The sequence below is a fragment of the Lepus europaeus genome, chromosome 19 (genome assembly GCF_033115175.1).
Source record: "Lepus europaeus isolate LE1 chromosome 19, mLepTim1.pri, whole genome shotgun sequence".
NCBI lineage: Eukaryota > Metazoa > Chordata > Mammalia > Lagomorpha > Leporidae > Lepus > Lepus europaeus.
In genome coordinates this window covers 15,103,847-15,131,725 of record NC_084845.1, presented here as the reverse complement: position 1 = coordinate 15,131,725, position 27,879 = coordinate 15,103,847, and the positions used below count along the sequence as shown (strand labels likewise).

Below are 27,879 nucleotides of genomic sequence, written 5' to 3'. Positions count from 1 at the left end.
CGGCGCTGGGAGCTCCTGTCACCGCTGGGGCCGGGCCGGGCCAGGCGGGAGTGCAGGGGACGTGAGGGAGCCAGGGCCGGGATATGGGGCCCGCCAGCCCCGCCGCTCGCGGTCTGGGCCGCCGCCGGGGCCCGCAGCCGCTGCCGCTGTTGCTGCTGCTTCTGCGCGCGCAGCTCGCCGTCGGGAGCCTGACCGGTGGGAGCCCCGGCGCGGCCGAGGTGAGGCCGGGCCGGGTCGTGGGGGAGGGGAAGGGGTGGGATGGGGTCTCCGGACCCCGCCGCGGACGTGTCCTGGGCAGAAAGCGCAGTATTTCCACCCAGGTGGCTAGCCCCAGGCGTCCCTAACAGCACAAGGCATTCATGGATCTAAGCTTCCCCATCATCCGACGCCCCAGCCCCCTCCCACCCCTAGCATAGGAACTGGGTTCTCCCGAGCCCCAGGTCCCAGAAGTAGGGACGCCCCCTCTAGCCTCGCTCACCCAAGGCGTCCCAGTCCCAGCCCCTTCCCTCCTGAATTCAGGACCCACCAGGCAGCGAGGCACTGGGAGCCAAGCACCCAGGCCCCTTGGATCCTCTGGACCCATACGAGAGCCCTCGCTGCCTCCCACGACCCAGAAGCCCAGACCTTCACAGCCACCACCGCCCCCGACCAGAGTGTAGCTCTCCAGTTCTCAAGGACCTGGTGTCCAGGCCTGCAGGGCCTCGAAGCCAGGGCTTGTCATCTTTGCAATGGGAGCCTGAGATAGGGTTGGAGGGAGGAGGGGCCAGAACGCCTGGGTTCTCGCCTCCTCCCCCGCGATTCAGGTTTAACCCCTTCGGGCTCCAGCGCGGCTGCACTGGGGTGGGGGCGGAGCCTGTCTCCGCGGCAACAAGGCCGCGAGCATCCCGGGGGACCCGGGTCGCCATAGCAACAGGAGAGCTGGGGCGCCCCCGCCCTACGGGAGCTGTTTCCCAGGGAACGTTGCCTCCACGGAGGCGGGCGCGCGATGCTTGGGGGAGGGGGCTGGTGCTTGGGAGGGGGGGCTGAATAGCTGTGTCCTAGGGAGCAAAGGACCAGGGGGACCCGAATTGCAAACGTCCTCCAGGCCCTTACTGTCCCCTACGCCTCCACCTCCAGGCCCCGGGGTCGGCCCAGGTGGCAGGACTATGCGGGCGCCTAACCCTTCACCGGGACCTGCGCACCGGCCGCTGGGAGCCAGACCCGCAGCTCTCCCGACGCTGTCTCCGGGACCCGCAGCGCGCGCTGGAGTACTGCAGACAGGTGGGCGGGACCTGCGGGAGGGGCGTGGTCAGCAGGAGAGCGGGTCCAACGTGGGGGCGGAGTAGCCCCAGGGAAGCCAGATTCGCAAAGGCGTGGTCCCGGGAGATGCGGGAGCTGAGGCCTGGGGATCTAAGGGGGCGTGACCAGCGAAGAGGCGAGGCATGGCGAGGCTAGCGCAGAACCTGTTTGGAGAAACGGAATCAGCAACAGGGAGCGAACGGCGCAAAGACACCCGCTGAGGAAGACAGCTAGGGTTTAGCGATCTGTGGCGGGCTTTGTAGGGAGTATGGGTGTAGGAGGGAGCGGCAGGCAGGAGGAGCCGAGACCAATGCGAGCGTGGAGGGCTCAGGGGCGTGCCTGTGAAAAGGCACAAAGAGCAAGATGCTTAACCTGAGAGGCGGCGCAGAGCAGGAGGAGGCAGGGCTTAAAGGAGGCTGGGCGTTAGGGAGAGATGAACCTGCTGGGGAGGCGGGGACGTGGGTTTAGAGGGTTTAGCTTATGCGCAGGTGGAGCAGGGGCTGAGGATGGGAAAGTTGCTAGGGGGCGTGGCTAGAGGGCCCGAGGACTTCGTTACCTAAGGCTGGTGCTTCCGAGAAGCAGGACCTAGGGGGATGTCCTTACCCAGGAAAGGGACAGGGACAATGCAGAGAGGTGACTTGGCGGGGGCGGGGCCGTGGGTTGATGGCTTCCACCTGCTCTCCGGGCCACCAGATGTATCCGGAGCTGCAGATTGCGCGTGTGGAGCAGGCTACACAGGCCATCCCCATGGAGCGCTGGTGCGGGGGTGCCCGGGGCGGCCGCTGTGCCCACCCCCACCACCACGTTGTGCCTTTCCGCTGCCTGCGTGAGTCCTGAGCTGGGGGTGGGGGTGGGGGACTGAGGTGGGAACCTCCCTGGGGTGAGATTCTGACCCCCCTGTCTTGGGCCCACCTTAGGGGACTGGGTGCCTGCGTCCCAAGTGGAGCAGAGATGCCTCCAATGCTAAAATATCTGTATTCTAAGGAGGGTGGGGCTGGTGGCCATGGAAGGGTCTCACCCTGGAGTCCCTCATCTCCCAGCTGGTGAATTTGTGAGCGAGGCCCTGCTGGTGCCGGAAGGCTGTCGGTTCTTACACCAGGAACGCATGGACCAGTGCGAGAGTTCCACCTGGAGGCATCAGGAGGCACAGGAGGTCAGAACCCTGGCCTGCCCATCCACCCCCAATCCACTCCCCCAGAATCCAGGAGTCAAGGCCCCGAATCCCCTTCCCTACCAGAACCCAGGGGTCTGGACCTCCAGAAGCCTCTACCCACTGGGATCTAGGAACTCCACCCCCCAACCTCTTCTGCCACAACCAAGAATCCCTGAGGCTCTCGGCCTCACCAGCCCCCACGGCCCAGGCATCTAGTCTCCCCATCTGCCTGCTGCAGCCCCCCAACTCTGGCACTGGGCCACTCTTCCTGCAGGCCTGCAGCTCCCAAGGCCTCATCCTGCATGGCTCGGGCATGCTTTTGCCCTGTGGCGCGGATCGGTTCCGAGGTGTGGAATATGTGTGCTGCCCCCCTCCAGTGACCCCTGACCCATCCGGGACAGCCGCTGGGTGAGTGGGAGGGAACCCTCCATGCCCACCCCAAGGCTCCTGAAGCAGGGTTTGGGAGCTTGGGGGCTGGGCCAGGTTCTTACTGCCCAAGTCTTCTGCTCCCCCCAGTGACCCCTCCACCCGAGCCTGGCCCCCGGGGAGCAGAGTAGAGGGAGGTGAGGATGAGGAAGAGGAGGAGCCCTTCCTGCAGCCAGTAGATGACTACTTCGTGGAGCCCCCACAGGCTGAAGAGGAGGAAGAGGACAGAGCCCCGCCCCCAAGTTCCCACGCCCCTGAAGTGGCCAGCAAAGGTGAGGCAGTGTCTGAACCCCCAGCCCTCCCCATCCAAGAGTGAGGGTGATTTGGGGGAGCCTTGGTATTGGGCATCTTTAGGAGGGAACATGGGGCACAGGCCCAGCTGGGGGGAAGGGAAGAGACAGGAGGAGCTTTGGATAGAGAAGGAAGGGCTAGCCTGTGAAGAGTGCAGAAGGCCAGGGTGCCTTGGGGGTACTTGGAAGCGGAGTGGCCATCTGTAGGCCCTAAAAGGTCATTTTAGGGCAGCTTGGAAGATGGTCTAAGTGAATCCTAAGTTTTGCAAGAACGGAACTACATCTTCCATGATGCCAGGCAGCAGCCCAGCTAACCCAGATGCATGATGGTCTTCCGTGTACTCTAGGGAAGGTAGTTCTCCAGGTAGGACAGGGGACGGGGAGGCCGGTCAGCAGCTCATCTGGTCCCTGGTCTTGCAGTCACTCCCACCCCAAGGCCCACAGACGGCGTGGATGTTTACTTTGGCATGCCCGGGGAAATCAGCGAGCACGAGGGGTTCCTGCGGGCCAAGATGGACCTGGAGGAGCGGAGGATGCGCCAGATTAACGAGGTGAAGATCCTGGGGGCCCAGGACCTGCTCCCAGGGCAGAGCTCCCTCAGTGCCAAGGAATTCCCCGGGGACACGTTGAGACTGCCTGCGAGGGCTCCCCAAGCCCCCTTAGAACCTGAGCCCTCAGCACCACCCCCTAGGATGGCCAGGGAGTTCCAACTCCCCTAGAGACCCGTTGAGAAGCTGTTGGTCTGTGGGAATCCTGATCCGGGGCGCTGTTCACCTTAAACTCCTCTGCGTATTCCTCCTTGGGAGCCCACGAGTCGGTGGGACTCAGGAGACCTGGAGTCTTGGAGAGGGACTGGGGGACCCACCAGATGGGCTCAGGGTGGATTCCGAGACCACAAATTCCCTGCCCCCACCCCAGGTGATGCGTGAATGGGCCATGGCGGACAACCAGTCCAAGAACCTGCCTAAAGCTGACAGACAGGCACTCAATGAGGTAGGCTGGCCCCCATGGGTCCTCCCTAGAGCTCGCATGGTCCCACCCCACTCGGCTCTACCAGCTTCCTACCTCCCCCCAACCCACCTTGCCCAGCCCCACCCCACGATTGGCCCAGGCCTTTGCCTGACACTGCTCTCTGCACTGAGATCGGCCAGGCTCACCCCATCCCGACTTGACTTCCCTCTGAGGCCTGACCCTGGCGTCCTCCTCCAAGCCCCACCGGCTGCAGATGTAGCCAGATCCTCCTAGGCCTCGCTTCATCTCCAGATCCTTCTAGGCCTGTCCTCGTCCCCGTGGGGCCCCACCTGTGACTCTTGGCCTCCCTCTCTAATCTCACTTTTACTTGGCCCCTCCTCATTCAGCCCAGCCTCATAACTCTTGATCTCACCGACCAGCAACCCTGCCAGCAAGCAGCCCCCCTGTTCACTGCATAGATGCCACTCGTTACCCTCATTCCGGCTCTTGGTTCACCACTGTTAATCTCATTTAGGCACAGCCTGTCTCCAGGTTGGCCCTCTCCAGACCTGGAGCCCAGACCGCTTCATCACACTTGGTCCCTTCCGCTTTGCCATTAGCCAGTTCCGGCCCCAGATTGTTCCCTCCCAGTCTTACCGTTTGCACCCTTAGACTGGCTCCCAGCGGGCCCAGTCCCAGCCCCACTGTACCTGACCCTGCACCTTACCCCTTCTGGCCAGTCCCCTTGACCTAGTCTAACCCCAAGTTGGCTCTGCCCTGGGCCGAGCCCCTCTGCTCCCCAGCCTTCTGTCCCCAGAGCCCTGCCTTTGCAGACTCACTTTCACCCATCTTCATCTCTCCTGGCCCTCTGCCCACCCCCTCACCAGCACTTCCAGTCCATTCTGCAAACCCTGGAGGAGCAGGTGTCTGGTGAGCGACAGCGCCTGGTGGAGACCCACGCCACCCGAGTCGTCGCCCTTATCAACGACCAGCGCCGGGCCGCCCTGGAGGGCTTCCTGGCAGCACTGCAGGGGGATCCGCCTCAGGTGTGGGGCCCGTGGGGGGCAGAGAGCAGAGGGTGAGAAGGGCTGGGGCGGGCCCCTGCAGCCTTTGTCCCTCCCGCAGGCGGAGCGCGTGCTGCTGGCCCTGCGGCGCTACCTGCGTGCGGAGCAGAAGGAGCAGAGGCACACACTGCGCCACTACCAGCACGTGGCTGCCGTGGACCCCGAGAAAGCCCAGCAGATGCGCTTCCAGGTGCGCACTCTTGACCCTCCTCCCATCCCTGGGCCCCTCTTAGCCTTCCCGTCCCTTCACTCCATTTCCTGTCTCTTGGATTCCTGCTTCCTGATCCTGGGACACGGCCCCCTGCCTCCTTTGTCCCGTTGGTTCCCATTTCCAGTCCCTTGGGTTTCTACCGCCTTTCCCCAAATCGCCTTCCTGTGCCTTAGACCTCATTCTTGACCTTGAACCCTTTTGGTCCCGAACCACACTTGTTTCCTCTGCCTGTGCCCTCAGATTCTTGGGCCTCTGTCCCAGGCATTCTCTTCCCGCCCATGAAATGATCGGTACTTCTGGAACCACCAAGCCCTGCCTTTGAAGCCTGCCTTGCTATACACCCTCCAGTCTCACTTCCTGTCTCCAGTTCTTCTGTCTGCTCCCCAGACCCGATTTTCTGCCCCTCCTGCCCCAATCACCTCTACTCCCTGTCTTCTGCGCCACAGTCCATGTACCCCACCTTGTCTCCTGTGCCCCACTTTTCCTGGCAACCCTCTTCTTCCTTTACCTCACTTCCTTTCCCAAGCCTCTCACTTCCTGTCCTCTGTAGCTCTTCTGCTCTTTGTGTCCTGCTTCTTTGTGTTCACGTTCCTTCCGTCTACGGCCCAATTCCTGACCCTGCTTCCTTCTCCCTACGTCCGTCTCCCCTTTGCCAGCCTGCATGGCCCAGCTCACCGGTCATGCCCCCTCCCCCACAGGTGCAGACTCACCTTCGGGTGATTGAGGAGAGGATGAACCAGAGCCTGGGACTCCTTGACCAGAACCCTCACCTGGCTCAGGAGCTGCGGCCCCAGATCCGTGAGTGCCCATTGCCTTTGGTCCCCTTCTAGATGGCTGAGACCTTGACCTTGACCCCTAGCCTTCAACATCTCCCACCTATTTCAGTTATATGTTCCTGTGTCGCAAACCACCCCAGAACTTAGAGATTTAAGTCAACAACCAGTGTTCTTTGTCCACGACTCTGCCCTCTAGTCTGGGTTCAACTGGGCGGTTCTTCTGGTAGTTAAACATGCAGTTATGTCTCGCTAGCAGATCCTCTGGGGGCTGCGTTCTGCCACACAGGCCTCTCTCCCTCTCCAAGTCAGCTCAGCACCTCTCTTCTCCATGGAGTATCTCGATGTAGCTTTTCCAGCAGGGTAGCTGGCTATCACATATGGTGGTTTAGGACACCCCCCCACACACACCAAGCACAAAAGTAGAAGTTGAGACCCGAACCGGTGCCCCTATGGGATGCTGGCATCCCAGGTGGCGGCTCTATCTGTTGTGCCACAACACCGGTCCTGCCCATCTTCTGTTAGTTAAAGCAAGTTGCAAACTCAATACAGATTTGAGGGGAGGGGCCCACATCAGCATGAATGCCGGGAACCGTGAGCTGCCACAGCCGCCAGGTCTGTTGTGATTTCCTCCTGGACGTCCCTCACCTAAACGTAGATCTCCTGGTGTCTGAGTAAGCCATACTCTTGGAGCTTCATCCTCCGCCCGCCCTGCCAGGGCTGCCTCCATCCACTCCCTTCTTTGCCAGATCACACCTACAGCTAACCCGCTCTCCGTCAGCAGGGTCTCCCCAGCGCTCCAGGGCTAGGGCGGCTCTCGCCCTCCCCGTTTGTTTGTGAAATCCCTGTGCTTACAGCCTCAGCTGACTTCATGCCTGTTCCCCCCAGAGGAACTCCTCCACTCGGAGCGCCTGGGTCCCAGCGAATTGGAAGCCCCCGCCCCCGGGGGCAGCAGTGAGGACAAGAGTGGGCTGCTGCCTCCAGATTCCAAGGACGGTGAGTGAGCCTGACTGTAGATAACCCCAGACTCGGTGGGGGGGCAGGGCCCTGACTTCATCTCTAACCTGACATCCGGGAGCCCTCAGCCACAGCAGTGAAGCGGGGGGAGGAATGGCAAAGGTTGTGGGGGCCGCTGCAAGCTCCCTGGCTCTCTCTCTGCACCCCGGGAGGGGCTTTCTCCACCCCTCTCTGACGAAGACCTCCTCTCCTCACCCCACCCCCGCCTTGCCTCCGCTGGCTGCTAGCAGACACCCCCATGACCCCTCCAAAAGGTGAGTGTCTCACAGAGTAGAATCCAGCCACTCAACCCACTGAACTCCTGAACCCACAATAGAAACGGGTCCAAACCTTGGGAACCCCAGGCCTCCTGGGGTGCAGTATGCCGCCCTTTCTGACCCCCTCCTCGGGCAGGGGGTACCATCCCGCTGTACCCTCGAGGGTGAGAAACGACTTGGGGGGTAGGGTCCACAGAACAAGAGGCTGCGTCCCCTGGGAAAGAGAAGCCATCCCCGTTGGAGCAGTATGAGCAAAAGGTAAGCGAGTCAGACCCGTGGGCTCCTGCAGGACAGAGGGAGGCTGTACTCCTGGGTCTGAGGGAGGAGGGCATTCCCTGGCCTGTGGGAGGAAGGGGCTGAGGACATGGACTTCAGGCTCCTAGGAAAGAAGAGGACCTGAGGACGCCTCTTGGGGCCCTGGGGTGGGGGAGGGGACAGCCAGGACCCACGGTATCTCCCCCTTCTCTCCCCCCAGGTGAATGTGACTATTCCAAGGGGTTTTCCCTTCCACTCATCGGAGATTCAGAGAGATGAGCTGGTAAGAGGAGGGAGCTCTTGGGCACCCAAGGGGAGAGGTCAGAGGTCAGTGGCTAGGCTGTGACTCCCACAGCCACACCAAAAGAGCTTCACAGATGTCCCCTGCTCCGCTGCTTCTCCCTGCAGGCACCCGCGGGGACCGGCGTGTCCCGTGAGGCCGTGTCCGGCCTGCTGATCATGGGGGCAGGTGGGGGGTCCCTGATTGTCCTCTCCCTGCTGCTCCTACGCAAGAAGAAGCCCTATGGGGCCATCAGCCATGGAGTGGTGGAGGTGAGAGGCACAAGGGCGCGGTGGGGGCCGTGGGGGCTGTCAGGTCCCAGCGCCCCATGACTTCTCCCCGCTCCTCCTGCAGGTGGACCCCATGCTGACCCTGGAGGAGCAGCAGCTCCGTGAACTGCAGCGGCATGGCTACGAGAACCCCACCTACCGCTTCCTGGAGGAACGACCCTGAACCTGCCCTCTTCACACCCTCCGCTGAGCCCGGACCCCTCTCTTCCTGGAGCCCCGGAACCCTGACTCCCAGCCTAGAGTGGGAAGAGGGGTCTTGAAAAGTTCATTTCCTACCCTTTGTGAGGGGCTGGAAATTATTTCCCCTTTCCAATTCCATCTCCACCCCTAAGAAATCCCCAGGTGTTCCCAGCTGCCTCCCCACTGGGAACCTCCTCACCTTAATTTATTTTGTAAGTTAATTTATTGCACCTTAAGGTGATCACCTCCTTGGTCCCAGTGTCTGTTGTTCCTTGAAATTCACCCTCCCACGTTCCCCCACTAACATCCCAATAAAGTCCTCTTACCCACCAGGCTGTCCTGTGTCTGCATCACAGCCCAGCTGGTGTCCATCTGTCCCAGGCCTCCTTCAATTCTTTCTTTCTTTATTTATTTGAAAGGCAGAGTTACAGAGAGGCATAGGCAGAGAGAGAGGTCCTCCATCCACTGGGTTGCTCCCCAAATGGCCATAACCACCAGAGCTGAGTTGATCTGAAGCCAGGAGCCAGGAGCTTCTTCTGGGTCTCCATGAGGTTGCAGGGCCCAAGGACCTGGCCCATCTTCTACTGCTTTCCCACGCCACAGCAGAGAGCTGGATCGCAAGCAGAGCCGCCGGGATTCACCAGAAGCTGTGTGGGTTCTGCACTGCAGGCAGCAGCTTTACCCGCCCCTTCACCTCCTGTAGCTTTAAATCTGGGCCGGATCTTAGGAGGGGCTGGCACGCAGGGGCGGAGCCCAAAGACCCGGGATTGGCTCCCCGGGCCTACTCGGGAGCTTTCCACGGTGCTGAACTGGCCGCGCCTTCCAGGCCTCTGCCCGTGGGTTAGTGGTGTGGGCTCTAAGGAGGCTGAGTTCTCTCTACTCGCCCTCACACAGTAGCACACAGCATCCACCCGAACCTGCGGGCGCTGTAAGAACCTGGGAATCTTGAACTACCCTTCCTATCTCATTCCCCTAAACCTTCACCTCTCTTTAAGGATCCCCGCAGGGCATGGAAATTCCGGGCACGTGTCCGGGAGAGGGCAAGACACTGGAAGTTATGCTCCCACGTGTACCATTGTGTGACATGTGTGAGCCAGCCCTCTGCGTGTGCTGTTACCTAACCCGAGAAGGTTGTAAAGGGAATCGGAAAGGACTAATGAGGAGTTATTAGAACTGTGACTGCCACTTAGCAAGTAGAGGGGCCTTCAAAAAGTTCATGGAAAATGCATGCCATGAAGAAATATGCACGGGTAGCAAATTGCACCAAAATAAACTTTCTTTTCACAAACTTTGAAATCCCCTCATATTTGTTACATTTTGAAACGTTGTAAGAGCAAACAAATAGTGCCAGGCACTGCTCTGAGGGCTCCATGCTTTGGCAATCTTAATCATTATTTCCATTCCAGGGGGTAGGTACTGTGACTATGCCCACTGATTAGGAATGAAGGCAGAGAGGTCACGTCAGGTGTCAAGGTCACCATCTGGAAAGGGGCAGAGCGAGGAATTCAATCCAAACATCCTGGCCCAGCATCCATAATCTTGGCCACATTGCAACCTGCTGTCTAATAACTCAAGGGTGTCTCACAAGATATTCAAACTCTGCTCTGCGAAGTTCCGGGTCAGACCGTTGCAGACTTGCCAGCAGATGGCAGTAATGTGCCATGTTCCAATGTCCGTACAACACTGGCTTTTTCTGCCACATGGTTTGGGCGGTGAGTGCTTCTAATTCTCCCAAAAGCCTACAGGCTAGCAATGACTCTTCACAGCATATACATGCAAATATAAGTCATTTATATTAAATGTGTACCTGGTAGATGTTAGAAGGAAGATGCTTTCATGATGCAAGGCGGATACAATGCCACAGTTTTGTTAACAAACTGTACCACCTTTCCAGTACTGGTTACACCTTTTCTTTTACTCAGATGAGCCTGGCAGAAATCTATTATCAACATCACATGCAAGAGGAAAAGATGCCTTTGTGTTTCCACAACCAGGAGTGACAAATAGATTAACAACAGGCAAGAAACTCCCAGCAGATGGGCAGGAAATGAAAGGCCACACTGCTCAATGCAGTCAGTGTGTGATGCTGTAAGAAAGTTGGCAGATTCATGGAAATACTGAATACTAAAATACTCAAATATTGTTATTTAAATTTCAGCAGAAAAAATAAGTTTTCTGTTCTCCATTTGATGCTCTTGTGTCCCATTGAAGATGATTTTGATAATTCTGTTTTTTTAAAAAATATATTTTATTTATTTATTTATTTGAGAGGTAGAGTTACAGAGAAGGGAGAGAGAGAGAGAGAGAGAGAGAGAGAGAGAGGTCTTCCATCCACTGGTTCACTCCCCAAATGGCTCAATGGCTGGAGCTGGACTCATCCAAAGCCAGGAGCCAGGAGCCTCTTCTGGGTCTCCCTTGTGTGTGTAGGGGCCCAAGGACCTGGGCTATCTTCTACTGCTTTCCCAGGCCACAGCAGAGAGCTGGATCAGAAGAAGAGCAGCAGGGACTAGAAATGGTGTTCTATGGGATGTAGACTGGTGTTCTATGGGATGTAGACTGGTGTTCTATGGGATGTGGACTGGTGTTCTATGGGATGTAGACTGGTGTTCTATGGGATGTGGACTGGTGTTCTATGGGATGTAGACTGGTGTTCTATGGGATGTGGACTGGTGTTCTATGGGATGTGGACTGGTGTTCTATGGGATGTGGACTGGTGTTCTATGGGATTCCGGCACTGCAGGAGGAGACTTAGCCCAGGACGCCACGGTGCTGGTCCTGATAATTCATCTTTTAATAATGCAAAGCTGCTATCATGTTAGTGGTGTGTGAGTGTGTGTGTGTGTGTGTATGTGTGTCTTGGTGCAGGCTGCTGTAACAGGATACCATAGACTGAGTGGCTTAAACAAGACACACTATTTCTCCCAGCTGCAGCTGCCAGCAGACTCGCTGTCTGATGAGGGCCATCTTGCTGGTCTCCACACTGCCATCTTGGTGCGGTGTCCTCCCTCACATGGCACAGAAAGGGGAAGTAAGCCCTCTCACATCTCTTCTCATAAGGTCACAGATCTCATGATGAAGGCTGCAGCCTCATGACATAATCACCTCCCAAAGTCCCCACACACAAATGCTATTCCACTGAGGTTTTCAGTTTCAATATCTGAACTCGGAGGTGGAGACACAAACATGCAGTCAGGGGCCAGGGCTGCAGCTCAACAGGCTAACTCGCTGCCTGAGATGCCAGCATCCCATAACCAAGTGAGATCCAAGTCCCCACTCTCCTGCTTCTGATGCAGCTCCCTGCTAATGCACCTGGGAAAACAGCAGAGGATGGTCCAAGTACTTGACCCCTGCACCCATGTGGGAGACCCTGATAGAGTTCTGAGCTCCTGGCTTCAATCTCATCCAGTCCTAGCCATTGTGTTCATCTGGGGAGTGAACCAGTGGAAAGTTTTCTCTTTCTCTCTCTCTGCCCTTCAAATACATTTTTAAAATTAAAAATTAAAAAAATGCAGTCTATCACCTTACCAATCCAGATATACATCCTTTTTATTATTTTTAAAAGATATGTTTATTTATTATTTGAAAGTCAGAGACAGAGGGAGAGAGAAAGATCTTCACTTACTGGTTCACTCCCCAAATGGCCACAAAGGCCAGGGCTGGGCCAGACCAAAGCTAGCAGCCAGGAGCTTCATCCAGGTCTCACACACAGGTGTAGGGGCCCAAGGACTTGGGTCAGCCCCCACTGCTTCTTCAGGCACATTAGCAAGGAACTGGATTGGAAGTGGAGCAGCTGGGACTTGAACCCACGTCATATGGGATGCCAGTGCTGCAGATGGTGGCTTAATCTATTGTGCCACAGTGCTGGCTCCAGATATACATTTTTTAAAATTTTTTTTAAAAAGATTTATGGGGCCGGCGCCGTGGCACACTAGGTTAATTCTCCACCTGTGGTGCCGGCATCCCATATGGGCGCTGGTTCTAGTCCCAGTTGCTCCTCTTCCAGTCCAGCTCTCTGCTGTGGCCTAAGAAAGCGGTGGAGGATGGCCCAAGTGCTTGGACCCCTGCACCCACATGGGAGACCTGGAGGAAGCTCCTGGCTCCTGGCTTCAGATCGGCGCAGCTCCGGTCATTGTGGCTACTTGGGGAGTGAACCAATGGAAGGAAGACCTTTCTCTCTGTCTCTCTGTCTCTGTCTCTCTCTCTCACTGTCTGTAACTCTGCCTGTCAAATAAATAAACAGGCAGAGTTAGAGAGAGAGAGAGAGAGAGAGAGAGAGAGAGAGAGAATCTTTCATCTGCTGGTTCACTCCCCAAATGGCCACAACAGACAGAGCTGCGCTGATCCGGAGCCAGGAGTTTCTTCTGAGTCTTCTACGTGGGTTCAGGGGCCCAAGCACTTGGACCATCTTCTACTGCTTTCCCAGGCACATTAGCAAGCAGCTGGATCAGAAGCAGAGCAGCTGGGGCTTGAACCAGTGCCCATATAGGATGCTGGCCCTGCAGATGGCAGCTTAACCTGCTACACCACAGTGCTGGCCCAATATATCCATCTTATGTCAATGAAATATGAGATGCCATGCATGATAATAAGACAATAATAATAAAGTAAATACTAGATTGTGTCACACAATTGTGTGATGGACTTCAAGTACATTCTCCTTAGAATCAATGACATACAATACATGCCCATGAACTCCATGGACCAGCTGTCACTATGTCAATGCTGTAGGAACACCCATGCTGGCACACGGTAGTTGATATAGGAGGCTTCACACTGGCATCCCTGATAACTCTGCTGCCCAACAACCGTGCCCTTGGAGAGCGCCTCCACACCGACTCTGGGCTTGGTCATGTGACTTTGCCACATGGTGGGTTAGTCAGCTTTTCATGACTACAGTGAAATACCCAAGAGACGCTAACTTTGCAAGGAGAAGAGGTTTACTTTGGCTTACAGTTTTGGGGGTTCACAGTCCAAGATCAGGTGGTCCCATAGGCTTGGCATCCCCTGAAGGAGCTCTTGCTGGGGAAGTCCTGATGTGGTGCCAAGGAACTCACAGCGAGAGGGAGCGTGGGATGTGGGTAGAGGAAGGGTCATATGGTGGGCCAGGAAGCAGAGAGCAGCTGGGCTCCACTTGGGTTTACACAACCGGCCCTCTAGCAAGAGGCACCTCCCAAGGGCACACCTCCAGTGACTTAAAGACCTCCCAAACACCATAACTGGACTAGCCTTCACCCTGGGGGTGCTCCCCCCACCCCCACAGTTCCAGGCATCTCAGCTGAGCTGTCAGAAGTTGTCTTGGAATTCGCACCTGCAGCCACATGAGCAGCCAAAGCAAGATGGCAGAACTGCCAGCTGAGCCCAGATCGCAGAATCAGAAACAGATAAGGTTTCTTACATTTTTATTCATTTGAGAGACAGAGGGAGGAGGGTGGGGGCAGAGGGAAGAGAGAGTGAGAGCACTCCCATTGGCTGGTTCTTTCCCCCAAATGCCTACACTGGCCAAGGCTGGATGGGGCTGGGGCCAGAGCTGGGAGGAACTGGGAATGCAACCCAGGTCTTCCATGAGGGTGGCAGGAGCCCAACTACTGGAGCCATCACCTCGTCTCCCAGGGTTCACATCAGCAGGAAACTGGAGTCCAGAGCTGGAGGCAGGCATCAAACCCACGTATTCTGATGTGAGACAAGGGTACCTTAACCACTAGACTACATGCCTGGTCCCCAAAGCAGTTGTTCTAACCCTAAGTTTTGAGGTGTAGACACTGGCAAATGCCCTGAAGGGTGCCTATTCAAGAGGTCTTCCAAGAGTTCACAGGAAATGTGCATGATGTGGGGCCAGTGTGTGGCACAACGGGCTAAGCCACTGCTTTACCACACCAGCATCCCATGCGGCACCTGTTTGAGTCCAGCTCCCTGCTAACTCACCTAGGAAAGCAGCAGAGGACGGCTCAAGTCCTTGGGCCCCTGCACTCGTGTGGGAGACCTGGATGGAGTTCCTGATTCCTGGCTTTGGCCTGGCCCAGTCCCATCAACTGCCACCATTTGGGGCGTGAACCAGTGGTTGGACCATCTCTCTGCCACTCTCTCTTTCAAATTAATCTTTAAGAAAATGCATCACGGAAAAAAGTATGCATGGATTTTGACTTTTTTACACCAAAATAAACTTCATTGTTTAATTCTAATTTTCCACAACCATTTTCAAGTACCCTCATATTCACTTAGTTTGCTGTCACCAAGAGGCTGGGACTTCAGGGTGGGGGCCCTTTGGGTGATTAGACTGTGGCGGAGGAAACAGCAGAGGCCGTGGGACCAGAACAAGTCGGGAGCATTGTGCAGGTTCCCCCGTTTTTCACTTGGATCACTCCAGAGGCAGGCACTGAGGCCTGAGGATTTGAGAAGTTTATTTGGAAGGAATGGAGAACGCCGGCAGGGGAGGCGAGAAGAGACACAGAGATGGTAAGGAATGGTATCAAGTCCGAACCCTAGGACCTGGAGCTGCAGTGTGGTGCGGGCGCGCGGGGAGCCCGAGTTGAACACTCATGTCCGAGTGACTCCAACGGGGACAACGGGAACCGGGCGCATTCAGAAGCCATCTGCTATCAGTCATGGATTGAAGGCTACTGGCATAAGAAGCGGGCACGAACTCCCTGGTTCGAGACTTGCCGTGCTCATACGCAGAGCAGAGAGTGGCAGGGGTCTGAAAATGCTCCCGGTAAACACTGGCGAGCCACCACGTGGGTACAGGGTGAGGGTGATGGGATGTGGGCTTGGCACCCACGGCGTCTGCTGTGTGTTCCACCCAGGCAACGTTCATCCAAACCTGAGCCCGCCACAGGGCACCACAGCCGCTCCCCGGCACCAGCGGCCCAGAAGAGATCACAGCACGGCAGTTCTAGTCCAAACTGAGTTTAATGGGGAGTTTCAGGCAGGGGTCAGGGGGCCATCTTAGGAGCCCTCCTGGGATGATATAGGGATGCCCCGAGTACTGCGTAGGGCACATTTCATCTAAATTTCCAGGTATGAAGACCTCAGTCAGGGGAGATGATCCCCCCCCAAAAAAAATCCTGGTGGGTAAAGCAACAGGGGCTCGGGGTGTTTCACAGAAACAATCAAGGCGCCTCGATTTCACAGAAATCATCAAGAAGGCACCTTGTGGGTGGGGGAGGGGCATCACACCACCCCCAAATATTGGGGACTGCTCAACCCCCCAGCAGCCACTTCAGGGTTTTAATGTAAGACCCCAATGGCAGGACACTGCACATACATTATCACGGATTTGCATCATTCGCATACGCTGGCTGTCCCACAGGACGGTGGGGACTGGAAAATCAGTCCAGGTTCTGGGTTTGAGTCCTAAGAGGACAGGCCTGGGGGCGCCACACGGCTCCTCTTCAACAGCTGCCGGAGCTGTGGACAAGGCAAGGCAGAGTGAGATGCTGGGGAGGTAGGGGTCAGAGAGAAGCTCAGAGGGGTCGGCTGGGTTCGAAGGCCAAAGGGCCAGACTCAAGACCTGGCGCTGGAGGCGAAAGGCTGCAGTAACGTACCCAGGGAGGGCCGCGAGCCGGAACTGGGGGTGGAGGGAGAGGGGCTGCTGTCTCCGGGCCCCCGCCGGGGGTCAAAGGGCAGGGGAAAGGACTCGGAAGCCATATTTGAAATCCAGACCCAGTGTTCCAAGCGATCAGAGGTCACACCTTGGGGTCAAGTACAGGTCCTACTTTGAGGTCAGGGTCAGAGTCACTCTCCTGAGGTCTAGGACCCAACACTGAGATCAAAGGTCATATTTGGAGGTCGGGGTTGGGTGGGGTGGAGGTCACCTTTTGGGATTAGAAGGCACCCTCTAAAGGTGGGATGGGAGGTGGGGACAGTGGTCAAGCTCAGTGCTCACCCCCTCAGGGCCCGGCCCGGGCCGCAGCAGGTGGACAGGCTGCTCATTCTCCAGGTTGCGAAGTGTGGGGTCTGCCCCCGCTGCCAGCAGGTGCCGCACGATGGCCTCCTGGGGTGGCCCAGGGGGCAGGGCAGCCGCCATGTGGAGGGCTGTGTTCCCATGGGCCTGGAACAGCGAGGGAAAGGCGGTGAGGATGTGGAGCCACCGGCCTGGGCACCTTACACTTCCCCCGGCCCCGTCCCACACGGCCCCTGCACCCCTCCCTGTCTGTCCTACACTCTGCCCGCCTCCACCGCCCCCTCCACATCCCGCTGTCCCTCCCTGGCGGCTCTCGCCCGATCTGCAGGTCCCAGCCTGGGCCCCCACCTTCATGTTGACAAAGGCCCGCAGGTCTCCCCGTGGCAGCTCCAGCAGCAGCTGAACCAGGGTAGGGTTGGCGGCCTGCACGGCCAAGTGCAGAACTGTCTTGTTGCTCTTGATCTCCTGCGGGGGGAGGAGGGACAGCTCACAGAAGTGTACATTCACCGGCAGGATTTTCCTACCCAAGTGTCTTTGAGGCTCAGAGCAGCTCTCCGGGCTGGCACTTTCTATTTGTAACACACGGAACGCACCCTGTTACAAGAACAGGAGTCGGGGACTCTAAGACTATACCCGGGGCTGGCGAGCTGTTGTCTTTGTATCTTGGAAGAAAGAAAAGACATTTTCTAAAATGAAACTTCATTATGTGCCTTTATGCAGTCTGGAATGATAACGAACACGAACACTTTTATACGTGGGGAGTGGCAGAACAACCTAGTTTGCTCACCAGATAAACTATGGAGAGAAAACAAAGAGATGGAGGAGCTGTATTTAGATCCTGATTTTTTTTTTTTAATGGAAAAAAATTGTCATTTCCAAGCCAAAGCACAGCCAGGATATTTGAGATTATCATTAATTTTTTACAGTGCAACTGGGGTTAGAAGAATTATCTTTTTTTTTAGAAGTTATCTTTTAAAGGCACTGATGTTTAATGAAATGGATGGTTTCTGTCTCTTGTATTACAGTGTATTTAATACAAGGGAATGAGGCAGGAGAATCAGAACATTTTTAAAACCAAAAAATAGGAAGTAAAATGCAACATTACAAACATCAGCGTAAGATCGTCCCATCACACAACGTGGTGGACATTTGTTTCTGTGGGGCGGCCTGTGAAGAGGCTGCCACCACAGGAAAGGAAATTCACTAATCACGAGCCAGGTTCTAGGCCCGGACTGCCTGGGTTCTAATCCCCTCTCTGACACTCACAGTTTATAAGCGTTCTGGGGGCTGGCACTGTGGCGCAGTGGGCTAAGCTGCCACTTGCAGTGCTGGCACCCCATATCGGAACACCGGTTCCAGTCCCAGCTGTTCCGTTTCCAAATCAGCTCCCTGATAAAGCACCTGGGAAGGTAGTGGGAGGCGGCCCAAGTGCTTGCGTTCTTGCCACCACCTGGGAGGTCTGGATGGAGGCCCAGGCTCCTGACTTTGGCCTGGCCCAGTCCTGACTGTTACGGCCATTTGTGGAATGAACCATCAGATGGAAAGATCTCTCTAACTCTGACTTTCAACTAAATAAATAAATCTTTAAAAAGAAAATTTCTGACTCCCTGTACCTGTTTCCGCATCAGCAGAATACAAAAAGTAGTAACAATCCCCGCCTTGTGGGGTGTTTGTGAGAATCCACGACTCAGGGCCTCACATGTAAGCTAAGATCAGTAACCTCCAGGTCCAGCTGGACATCAAGGCACAGAGAAGCGACGGAACATGACCGGGGTCACACAGCTAGGAAGAGGCAAGGTCAGCGGCCCCATCCTACACGTCCACCCATGGGCCAGCCACCCACAGCCCAGCTCACCTGGCTGGTGTGGTCAGCACCCACATGCAGCAACATCTGAACGCAAGCCAGCCTGTCTCGGGCTTGGGTACTCAGCCCCTGGGGACAGAGGTTGGGTGGGCACATGGCAACATTGAAGGCCAGGATAGCTGTGTGGAGGGGAGTGAGTCCTGCAGAATGGAGAGAGTGAGGGAGCTACACTGGAGCACCTGCCCCACCCTGCCCCACCTGCCACACCAGTCCTGCCCACATCTACCTTACCTTCAAAGTCTCTGGCTTCCAGGTCAACCTGGACCCCTGAGTTAAACACAGCCTGGTGGTGGGGAGAAGACAGGGTGCTATTACAAAAGGGTCTCCCCAGGTCTCCCAGCTCTAGAAGCCAGGATCTGGGTAACTGGTCTACCTGAGACCCCCCGCACCCAGCCCCTTGCCAGCTGGCCGTACCGAGAGCACTCCTGGCAGTCCATAGGTGGCAGCCACGTGCAAGATGGAACGTCCCTGATGGTCAGTGGCATTCGGCTCTGCTCCCAGGCTCAGCAAATCCTCCACAATCAGGGGTTGGTTCGCGGCGGCAGCCACCAGCAGAGGGGTCTGCAGGTTACAGACGAGTTAGTCTGGGTGCCCAGAAGCCTCCCCTCTGAAAGCGAGGGATCCCAGTTGCCAGTGCCCTCAGAGCCAGGAACCAGAAGCCCCATCCCCCTCTCCTCCAGGACTCCAGGCCTCACCTTGCCCTTATGCTCACGAACGTCCAGCTGCCTGTAGGCCTGGAGCACCTCGGCTGCGGCGTATGCTGCCCAGCGCAGCCCTCGGGCTGCAAACAGGTGCAGGAGCCTGAGGACAGGTGGGGGCAGCAGTGAGAACAGCCCCTCGGCTGAGCGAGGAGCCTGCAGGGCACCCCGTTTCCCCCATACTCACGTGTCCCCCTCTTCATCCTGGGCCAGCAGCTGTTGAGGCCCTAAAGCCAGCATGTGAGCTCGCGCTGTGTCCAGGGACGGCCCAGTAGAAGCGGGCAAGGGTGGGGGTCCTGGGGGGAGTGCAGAAACTCTCCAGGATGCTGGCTGTGGTATGGAAGGCTCTGCATACAGTCGAGTGCTGTCCAGGGCGTCCTGCAGGGTGATGATGGGGAGAGCAGTCAGCCGAGAACCCCCAGCCCTAACCACACAGCACACACACACATGCACACGCCCCGGTCAAGTGGCCAGGTGTCCCATCTGTGCCAAGTGACCTTGAACATTTGGGGAAGAGGATCTTCATCCAGCCCCAGACATCTCACAACTCAAAACTTCTCGGGGCCCCTCAACCTCCTGTCCCCATCCTGTGTCTCACCTCCATCCCCAGGGAATATGGGCACGGCCGCCCTGGGTCCAAGGGTGGGTGGAAATCAGGCGTGAGAGTAGCTTCCGCAGGACACATGGGGTAAGAGTAGGCACTGTCTGGGTAGGCAGTGTGCATGCTGGGGTCCCAGTCTGGAAAGCCAGCGACAGGAGCCAGGTTGCCAAGGCCAGAGCCCACGGTGTCCTGGTGTCCTAGGAAATGAGCACGGGTGTGTGTGTGTGTGTGTGTGTGTCAGGGACAGGCCTGGTTACCACAGCTGGAGAATTCTCAGCCAGGGCTGGGGCCTAGAACCTGGAACACCAAGCAGCTGGCGCCTAGACTCCTGCCAGACTGAGTGGTGGGGCCTCTGAACCCTTCAGCAGCCTGGGGCCCTGGAGGGTTGGGGCATAGCCTGTGGTCCCCAGGGAATCTGGGAGGTCCAGCTGAGTCCCAGCATGAATGAGGGCCTCCAAGTCCCCCACCCCACCCCAAGTCCTAACAGTTGGGGCTGGGCACTGGGGGAACCAGGGGCTTGCTCTCCCCGACTTACCAGGTTCTACCTCATTCACAGATGGGGTTAGGGGCGGGGGCTGGGGCTGTAGCTGGGGCTGGGGAGGTGGGAACTGTCCCTGTAAAGGTAGAAGCAGAAGGGAAGGTGGGTCAGTTCATCCGGCAGGTGGCAGATTCCTCCGCCTCTGTTCCCAACCTGCCAGTCAGGACCGCAAGTCTCTAAGTCCCAAGGGCCCACCCAGCAAGGCACTAAATCCCTGTGGGACAGCTCCCGGGCCCCTGAGCGCTCCCGTTCCCAGGGCTCCTGGGTCTCACCGGGACCCCACCAGCATCGGGCTGCTGCTGGCGGCGCCTCTGTTCTTCCAGGAGCTTCTTCACCGTCTGCGTGGGGCAGTGGCTGCGTTCATTCCGGCTCACTGAGCGGGGGAGGAGGGGAGGAAGTCGTCAGGGGGTCCTTAAGTCACCACATGCGCGGGGGAAGTGAGTGTGGGCACCTCCTCCTCGCCCTCCCGCGCGGAAAAACTGGCACATTGTGCGGCCGAGAAGGAAGTCCAAAGCCAGCAGCAGATTCTGGGTGCCGCGCCCGCCTCCGCCTTTTCCTTCTCTTTGCTCCGCACTGTCCCTCCGACCCAACTTTCCACCAGCGTAGTGGAAACTGAGGAAGGGGGAGTAGGGCACCCCTCTGCAGCTCCCCTCGCTTCCGTAAAAAAATCCCACCCCAGACCGCCCAGCCCGGAGGCTTCAGGAGTCTCCGGGCATCGCTCCCTGGAGATCTCTCTCCGGGTTGCCACCATCCCTGTGCTCTAGAGGCAAACCCCCTATCCACCCCCCTCCCCCAACGGAAGCCAGGGTTCCGAGCCCTCGATCCCTCTCCCACGAGGCAACAGCCCCCAGCACTCCAGGTGTGTGGGGGTCCAGGGCCCCACCCTGCAGACGCGGCGGTCCCAGAGCCCGGCATCCAATTCCCCAGGCCCCCCGAGCCCGGGCCCCCAGCCCCTTGACGTTCCGGTCCCCAAACTCCCTTCTTCCCACCCCACAGGAAGCTCTCAGACCCTCAAGCCTCAACCTTCCGAGCCGGGGTTCCGGCGAAGGAAGGGTTAAGCTGTCGAGGGCCGACTCGGAAACAGCCACCCGCGACGCACCGACGTCACGGCGCACACGCAAGGGAATCTTCCGTCTCCCCTTCCCCTCCCAGCGCCGGGCGGCAGGTGTCCTGCTCCGAGGCGGGGCGCGCGGCCAAGCGTGGCGCTGGTGGAATCCCCGCACGTGGGGAATTCCTGCCCAGCGCGGGGACCCTGGACCGGGGGCGATGCGGGAAACCCGGGGCCGGGACAAGGTCACGGCCAGCGGGGACCCCAAGGCCAGGCGCTGAAGCTTCCAATCGATACTAGTGGCCGGTCTGAAACCACACCCCCAAAGACCGAATCAGGCCTCCTACGGGACGGGGTCCGGGTCCCCAGCCCCCTCCCCCCAAGGGATCCAGAGGTCCAAACCCCTTCCCCCCAGGCCTTTCACCCTTGGGACCCAGGATTCCGGATCCCCAGTTCCCTGCGTCCCCAAAGGCTCAGAGTCCAGAATCCCAGCCGCTCTGCGTCGCAACCCAAGAGTCCCGGCCTCCTGTCCCTCCAAACGCCGGCCCCCTGGCTCTCAGGACCTGGGCCTCGAAGCTCCAGTTCGGTCTCTCGGGGACTGGAGAGCGCGGCCCCCAGCCCCTCGCTCCTAGCGGAGCTGAGCGCGCCTCCCCGGCCCTCGCTCCTTACCTCGGGGATTCCGTGGCGCGGATGGCGGGCCCCCAGGGCCGCGGCCTCGGCGCTGCGCCAGCCTCGCTGTTGTCCCGCGGAGCCGCCGCCGGGTCCCCAAGCTTTAGCAGGGTTCCCCCGCGCGTTTTTAAATTGGGGTTTGGGCTCCGCCCCGACCCGGCAAGGCTCCGCCCACAGGCCCGGGAGGCCCCGCGTCGCGCTCCAGCAAACCTAGCGAGGAGGAGCGGCTGACTCTCGGGTCTCCGGGTAGGAGGCGGGGACCGGAGTCCTTGGCTTCTTGAGTCTGTACGTAGGGGGAGGGGGCTGCTGGTCTGAACTCCAGGGCCCTAGGCGGCGAGGGGCTGGGAGTCCGGACACCCTGATCCTGGGGCTGGCCTTCTGCCCGTTAAGGGGTCGCGTGGCATCCAATCTACGTTTGAGTCACTGGCTCCAGCTTCCTGCTAACACGCACCTCAGGTCCTTGGGTCTCCGCCACCCATATGGGAGACCCCAACTGGGCCCCAGCTTCTGACCCAGCCTGGGCTGTTGTGGGCAGACAAGGGAGTGAGCCAGGGATGGAAGTGATTCATTCTCTCTCTCTCTCTCTCTTTCTCTTTCTCTTTCTCTCGCTGCCTTTCAAATAGATAAAAATGAATTTTAAATTTTTTAAATTATCTCATTTTTTTAAAAATAAGAGGACAGTTCCGTATCTGAGAGTACTAGGCGGGCTGGAATCGCTCCCTTTCTTACATCCCCTTCCCTGTCTCCCAGGGCGGGCTTCATGGATTCATTCGGCACTTAAAGTCATGTACTTCGTCAGGGGAGCACTTTGCTGGGTGCCCGGTCCCTGGGTCAGCGGACGCCCCTCTCTTGCTGGGGCCCGAAGCCTGGGTCCTGCCGGAGGGTTCTCAGTCCTGGCCATAGCCACCCCATTGGCTCCACCTTCAGGATAGTTCCAGAATCTCCCTAGCACCCACCTCCTGGCCCACCTGCACTCCCACCTGGCTGGTCCTAGCAGCCTCCCTTGTCTCGCCTCCCCTCCCCCCAGCTTGTTCCCCAAAGGCGGTCACAAGGACACCCCAGATAAACACACAGGAAGTGGGTGGCCTTGGTGCCAGCAGGGTGACATCCGCTCCCTCTCGGCTCCTCCAGACCTCTCTGGACACGGGCCTTGACCAGGCCCTGCCCGCCCCCAGCCCACCATGGTCCCTCCAGGCCACATCCTGCTCCTGCTTTTCCTCCCAGGTGAAGAGAGTGGTTTGAGGGGTGGGGATGGGGGCTGGCAGAAGGTGTCTTAAGTGACATCTGAACAGTGGGGTGCTAAGGGCGGGCCCTTCCTTTCCTAAAGACCCAGTTCAGTTTCCTGGCCTGGGTCCCAGTGGGGTTGGGAGGCTAGGGGAGTGCGGGGGGGCTGGGGGTGAGTGGGAGCTGCCTGTTCACCCTCCCCCTCTGATTGCCGGCTCTCTGAGCCGCTGCCGCTGGTCTGTGGCTGGGTGCTCCTCTTCCCACTCGGCACCCCTGTCCCATTCAACCTCCCTGGAGTCCAGGAGACATCTCAGGGACCTTCCCTGCACCCTGCTTTGAGGATCCCCCCCCCCCATCCACCTGCTCTGTCTCTCTACAGTGGCGGCAGCTCAGACGGCCCCAGGTGAGACATCCCTCCCTCCCTTTGGCCCTGGCGCGCCGTCAGGTGTGCGGCTTCGGTCCCTAACGCTTGGCCTGAGCTCCTAGCACACCGCAGCAGCTCTCCACGCCACCAGCTCCTCTGCTCTCCCCAAATCAGAGGCTCCAGAGGACCTACAGCGCTCTCTGGGTAACCCAAACCCCAGGGAGTCAGTGGCTCTGTTAGGGGGACAGGGACACCCCCCATTATGTTGTGGGGATGGAGAGCACCGCCTGGGCTCGGAGGGACCTGCAGCTAGACTGTCAGGTTGTCTGTCCGCATGTAAGAACACAACCAGGAGCTGCAGATTGGGGAGAAAAGAACAGGGCTTCGTGAAAGGCAAGGGGGCGCGCACGCTCGGTGTGGGTGTGGGTAACCTTGAGAGTGATCCCCCCCCCCCCGTCTGCCCCCCAAGGCTGGGGGCCGGCCTTGTCTTAGGAGGCGGGTGGTGTTCAGGGCAGGGCCAGACGAGAGATGCAAAGGAGGCGGGGTTGGGGGTGGGGCTGCCGCGCCTGGTGGTCTCCAGGAAGGTGTGGCGTTGTCTGGGGCAGGATGGGAAGTGAGGCTCGGCTGCGAGCGAGCAGCGGGGTGCTGAGTGTCCCTCGGAAGGAGATGGGTGTGGGCGTCCTCCTCCTCCTCCCCCCCCTCCGCCCTCACTCCCCGCCGCTCCTTGGGAGTACCCCACGTGCCCGCCCGCAGCCCGGGGGCCCTGGGGTGCCCTGGCTCCATCTTCCCCAAGAGCAACTCCAGGGAATCCGCGCTCCCCGGCCCCCGCGGGGAACTTCCCTTCTCCCTGTGGCCTAGCACAGCCCTGGGGATCCAGAACGCCCCCTCAGCCCCCTCCTCGACTCGGCCCCCCCCTCCAGGTTCCTGTTCCGGATGTGGGCCCCTCTCCCTGCCGCTCCTCGCAGGCCTTGTGGCCGCTGACGCCGTCGTGTCGCTGCTGGTTGTGGGGGTGGTGTTTGCGTGCGCCCGCCCACGTCACAGGCCCACCCAAGGTGAGGGCAGGGAAGGGGCGGGGCCAGGAGTGTGGGTGGGGTCCCTAGGGAGGGGGTCCCAGGGATGGGACTCCCGGGGAAGCCCTGGAGGCAGGGCTGGGGAAGCCCTGGGGGAGGTGCCTGGGGGAACCCCTAAGGAAAGCCCTGGCCCCCAGGGGTGGGGATGTGGGGCGGTGGTGGGTGGTCAGGCTTCAGCTCTCTCTTGCCTACCCCCAGAGGATGGCAAAATCTACGTGAACATGCCCGGCCGGGGCTGACCCTCCTGCCACTTCGACCTTAGACTTCTGGCCCTCTCACCCTGGCCCCGTGACACTGCCCTTTCCGTACTGTCGATTGGAATAAAGCCACTGAAATGCCTCTGGTTTGATTCTTCCTCAGAGAATTTCAAGTTTCCCAAAGCTGCCCTCCCACTTAGCTGTGTCTGGGTGCGAGGCCCACGCAGGTCAGGTCCCCGCGTGGCCCCCTCCCCCAACCCCAGGCCCCCACCATCACGCCACAGCAGTTTTGTGCTCCGTGTTTATTTGGCAGCAACAGAGGGGAGAGGTGTCAGGGAGGGCACGCTGGGGTGCTGGGTGGCCGTCAGGAAGCACTGGATCCAGGCGTCCCGTTGTGGACTGTCGCGGTTTGGGCTCATTTGTAATACTGCCTCTGTGTGTTGAGGTCGCTGTACACATCTGACCTCTGACCCTGGAGCTCCTAAAGGGGTGGGGCCATCAGTGGACACCCTGGGAGCCATCCGTGGACCGGGCCCACTTAATAAACCCAAAACAAAATCCGGCCCTCTTCTCCCAGTGGCCCACAGAGCCCTGGCAGCTTCTTCAGCACCGTAGCCATGGCGGAGATCTGGTCTGTATTCAAGTCCATTCAGTATTCCCCTCCCCCTCTCCCCAGGCCCCGGGGCCTTTGCACATGCTGTTCCCTCTCCTTCCCCAGCTTCAAGTCTCAACTCACGTCACATCCTCAGAGAAGCATTTCTCAATTTCCTGGTCTCTAGTTCCTTCCCCTACACTCCAGTCACTGTCACACCAGCTTGCTTTCTTTCCTTCATGACTTGTCCCAAAATACTTCTGTCTGTTCATTTGACTCTGGCCGGTCTCCCCAGCTGAGAGGTGCGCTGTGCTGCCGGGTCCCACATCGGGCACACTGAACAGCCTGAGTTCAAGCCCACCAAGGCCCGCCGGCTCTTCCCGAGCCAAACTCGAGATTCTTAGGGGGAAGCTGTATTCACACGTGAGGCAGAGCCGCCAGGCAGGCCACGGGAGACCACACACCTGACTCCACGGAGCGGGGTCACAAGTGGGTTTTTTGGGGGCGGAGTCTGTGGGGCAAGGGGCGGCCTCAGACAGAAGCCCTGAAACCTGAAATCGCCTACGAAGACCAGTCTGTGCGTGCACGTTTCTCGGGCGGGGTCTCGGAGGCTGGCTTAGGCGTTGGAGGCGGAGGCATGGCCCCTGCCTCGGTCCGCACCACAGTTTCTAAGAAGGGGTTCAAGGTCACGGACACGGCCCCTAGATCATATGTACCTGTGTATTCTTGGTGTGGACTTTTCTGAAGTGGACTTTTCCATCAGCTTCTTAAGGGGACATAGCATTCCCCCCCCCCCCACCACCACACACACACACACAATCCCCCGATCGTAGGGCTCCCCTCTCCTGAGTTCCCAAACAAGGGCTGCATGACAACCTCCTGAGAGTGGCTCTCAGAAATCAGGGTGTCCTGGGGCCGGGGATTTTCCAGGACGACTTCAAGCCTGCCCGCTGCAAAGGCCTGAACTTGCCCGACAAAGGCAAAGCCATCGCTGGACTTCCTCTCCGTGAGTGTTCAGCTGAGCACAAGGCCGGGGCGGATCAGGTAATGCGGTTTTGGACAGACGCCCCATTGGCCCTCTAGGCATGGGGAGCTTTGGAGAAAAGTGGCTTCAGGGGTCCCCCGGAGGGCATGTGGGGTACATAGGGCAGACGCCTGCTAGGCAGGAGTGAGATTCGGGGAAGAGGCCTGCCTGGCTCCTTACCTGATAAGGTGACTCGGTCTCAGTGATGCGCTGCTTCCGGGTCACTGCAGGGGTGCAGGGTGCAAAAGACGGGCAGGACAGTGAATTGGGACCATTCTGTTGTCCTCACCTTGGAGCCTCCATCACCACCCCTTTACGCCGGTGAACAGGCCCTTAGCCTGCCCCACCAAGAACACCACCAGGCCAGTGCTCAGAGTGCCCCAGGCCACCCCTGCCTGTCCCACTCACCATCCACAGCCCCTCGGCCGCGAGGGACCAGCCGGCCGAGCGAGTACACAGCCAGGGCGATGAGCAGGGTCAACACCAGGTCCGCCAGCACGATCCCCGCCAGCGCCCCCGCACTCAAGGAGGAGCAGGTGCACTCTGAGAATCAGCACACGGCAGGGGTGGGGGTGGGGAGGAGGTCAGTGTGGGGTTGGGAACTGGGGGGTGGGCGTCAGCAGAGGGAGGCCCTGGAAGACTGGGGAGGGGGCAGAGAGGGGGAAGTCTTTGGGAGGTAGGAAGAGGGATTGTAAGGGCTAGACCTACCGCTCTGGGCCTGGACAGGGCTGAGACCTGAGGAGGGAAAAAGAAGGTAAACTGAGGCAGCGAGCTGTGACTGGAGTGCAGGTCTGGAGGCTGGGGGTGGGGGGTGGGAGGAGCAACGCCTGGCGGGACTCGGCAGGCTGGCGTCAGGGCCATGGAAGGGTTTTACCTCTACAGGGCCTTGTCTTGCTGCAACAACTCGGATGTCTCCTCCCCTGCTTTCCACAGGAAACCGAATCTTGGGGGCTGTGGCTCAGTAAAGACCCTCAGGCTTTGGGGGGCTGAGAACCTGCTCCAATCCAACCCCCCCCCCTTTGGTTCTCTCGCTCCACCCTGCTCCCTGCTTCTTCCCCCAAAACTCAGGAGACAGCTGCAGGAGCCCCCAACTCACCCCCCACGGTCAGAAGGAGAGGCAGGAACAGGAGCCTGCCGGAGCTTTCCAGGCCCCCCATGACACCAGCATGCGACTGGACACGACCGTCCGAGGGCCAGCGGGATGAGGCGTAGCGTCCAACCAAGCGAAGGAGGAAGTCTGAGGCGGGCGGTGGCAGAGGAGGAGGGGACAGTGGGGAAGGAGGAGGGACAGAGACAGAGAACAGCAGAAAGAATCGGGCCCAGACAGCCCGGGGCCGGACACGACAAGCTCAGGTGCCCGTGTCAATCCTCAACCTCCATCCCCAGCCCGGTGTCGGTGCCATGGCAACAGGAGGGTCAGTGGCTAGGGCTGGAGCCAGCTCTGCCTCCCCACGGCCGGACGACCTCAGGCCACTGAGCTCCACCTTTCTGGGCTGTTAGGAAAGCTGTACCTACTTTGCCGTGTGGTTGTGGGGCTTATGCGAAGCAGCGTTCCTAGAACAGGCTGGGGCCGGTCAGCTTTTCATGAAGCATCAGTTTTAATTACTACTCTTTAATCATCGCGATCTTGTGATGGTCATGGCATATCAAGAGGGAGCCATGTCG

At 58.8% G+C, this 27,879-nt stretch overlaps 4 protein-coding genes across 6 annotated transcripts; 2 read left to right on the top strand and 2 right to left on the bottom strand.

Moving 5' to 3' along the window:
• The first annotated feature begins 83 nt into the window (after positions 1-83).
• APLP1 (amyloid beta precursor like protein 1) lies at positions 84-8,757 on the top strand. Of its 3 annotated transcripts, none has more exons than XM_062176405.1 (17): positions 84-218; positions 1,117-1,260; positions 1,972-2,104; positions 2,319-2,431; positions 2,706-2,839; positions 2,948-3,129; positions 3,568-3,698; positions 4,066-4,140; positions 4,986-5,144; positions 5,224-5,352; positions 6,072-6,171; positions 7,035-7,142; positions 7,394-7,417; positions 7,608-7,678; positions 7,896-7,958; positions 8,084-8,227; positions 8,310-8,757. In XM_062176405.1, exons 1-17 carry the CDS (start codon positions 84-86, stop codon positions 8,406-8,408), a joined length of 1,944 nt encoding a protein of 647 aa, XP_062032389.1. In that variant the 3' UTR covers positions 8,409-8,757. The 3 variants fall into 3 exon arrangements, with proteins under 3 accessions (XP_062032389.1, XP_062032388.1, XP_062032390.1); XM_062176404.1 differs by having other exon boundaries at positions 7,391-7,417; XM_062176406.1 differs by lacking the exon at positions 7,394-7,417.
• A 6,566-nt stretch (positions 8,758-15,323) lies between these two features.
• On the bottom strand, positions 15,324-20,447 carry NFKBID (NFKB inhibitor delta). The gene is made up of 11 exons (XM_062176883.1): positions 20,299-20,447; positions 20,024-20,102; positions 19,486-19,685; positions 19,075-19,265; positions 18,885-18,990; positions 18,604-18,750; positions 18,421-18,472; positions 18,181-18,329; positions 16,674-16,790; positions 16,308-16,472; positions 15,324-15,829 (listed from the first exon to the last, which is right to left on the bottom strand). The coding sequence occupies exons 3-11, from the start codon at positions 19,609-19,611 to the stop codon at positions 15,776-15,778; spliced, it is 1,107 nt and encodes a 368-aa protein (XP_062032867.1). The 5' UTR covers positions 19,612-19,685; positions 20,024-20,102; positions 20,299-20,447; the 3' UTR covers positions 15,324-15,775.
• Positions 20,448-22,883: 2,436 nt separating this feature from the next.
• HCST (hematopoietic cell signal transducer) lies at positions 22,884-24,734 on the top strand. The gene is made up of 4 exons (XM_062177423.1): positions 22,884-22,967; positions 23,347-23,370; positions 24,252-24,383; positions 24,600-24,734. The coding sequence occupies exons 1-4, from the start codon at positions 22,925-22,927 to the stop codon at positions 24,638-24,640; spliced, it is 240 nt and encodes a 79-aa protein (XP_062033407.1). The 5' UTR covers positions 22,884-22,924; the 3' UTR covers positions 24,641-24,734.
• Positions 24,735-24,897: 163 nt separating this feature from the next.
• TYROBP (transmembrane immune signaling adaptor TYROBP) lies at positions 24,898-27,437 on the bottom strand. The gene is made up of 5 exons (XM_062177047.1): positions 27,311-27,437; positions 26,923-26,949; positions 26,623-26,757; positions 26,395-26,438; positions 24,898-25,079 (listed from the first exon to the last, which is right to left on the bottom strand). The coding sequence occupies exons 1-5, from the start codon at positions 27,369-27,371 to the stop codon at positions 25,014-25,016; spliced, it is 333 nt and encodes a 110-aa protein (XP_062033031.1). The 5' UTR covers positions 27,372-27,437; the 3' UTR covers positions 24,898-25,013.
• Between the last annotated feature and the right edge of the window lie 442 nt (positions 27,438-27,879).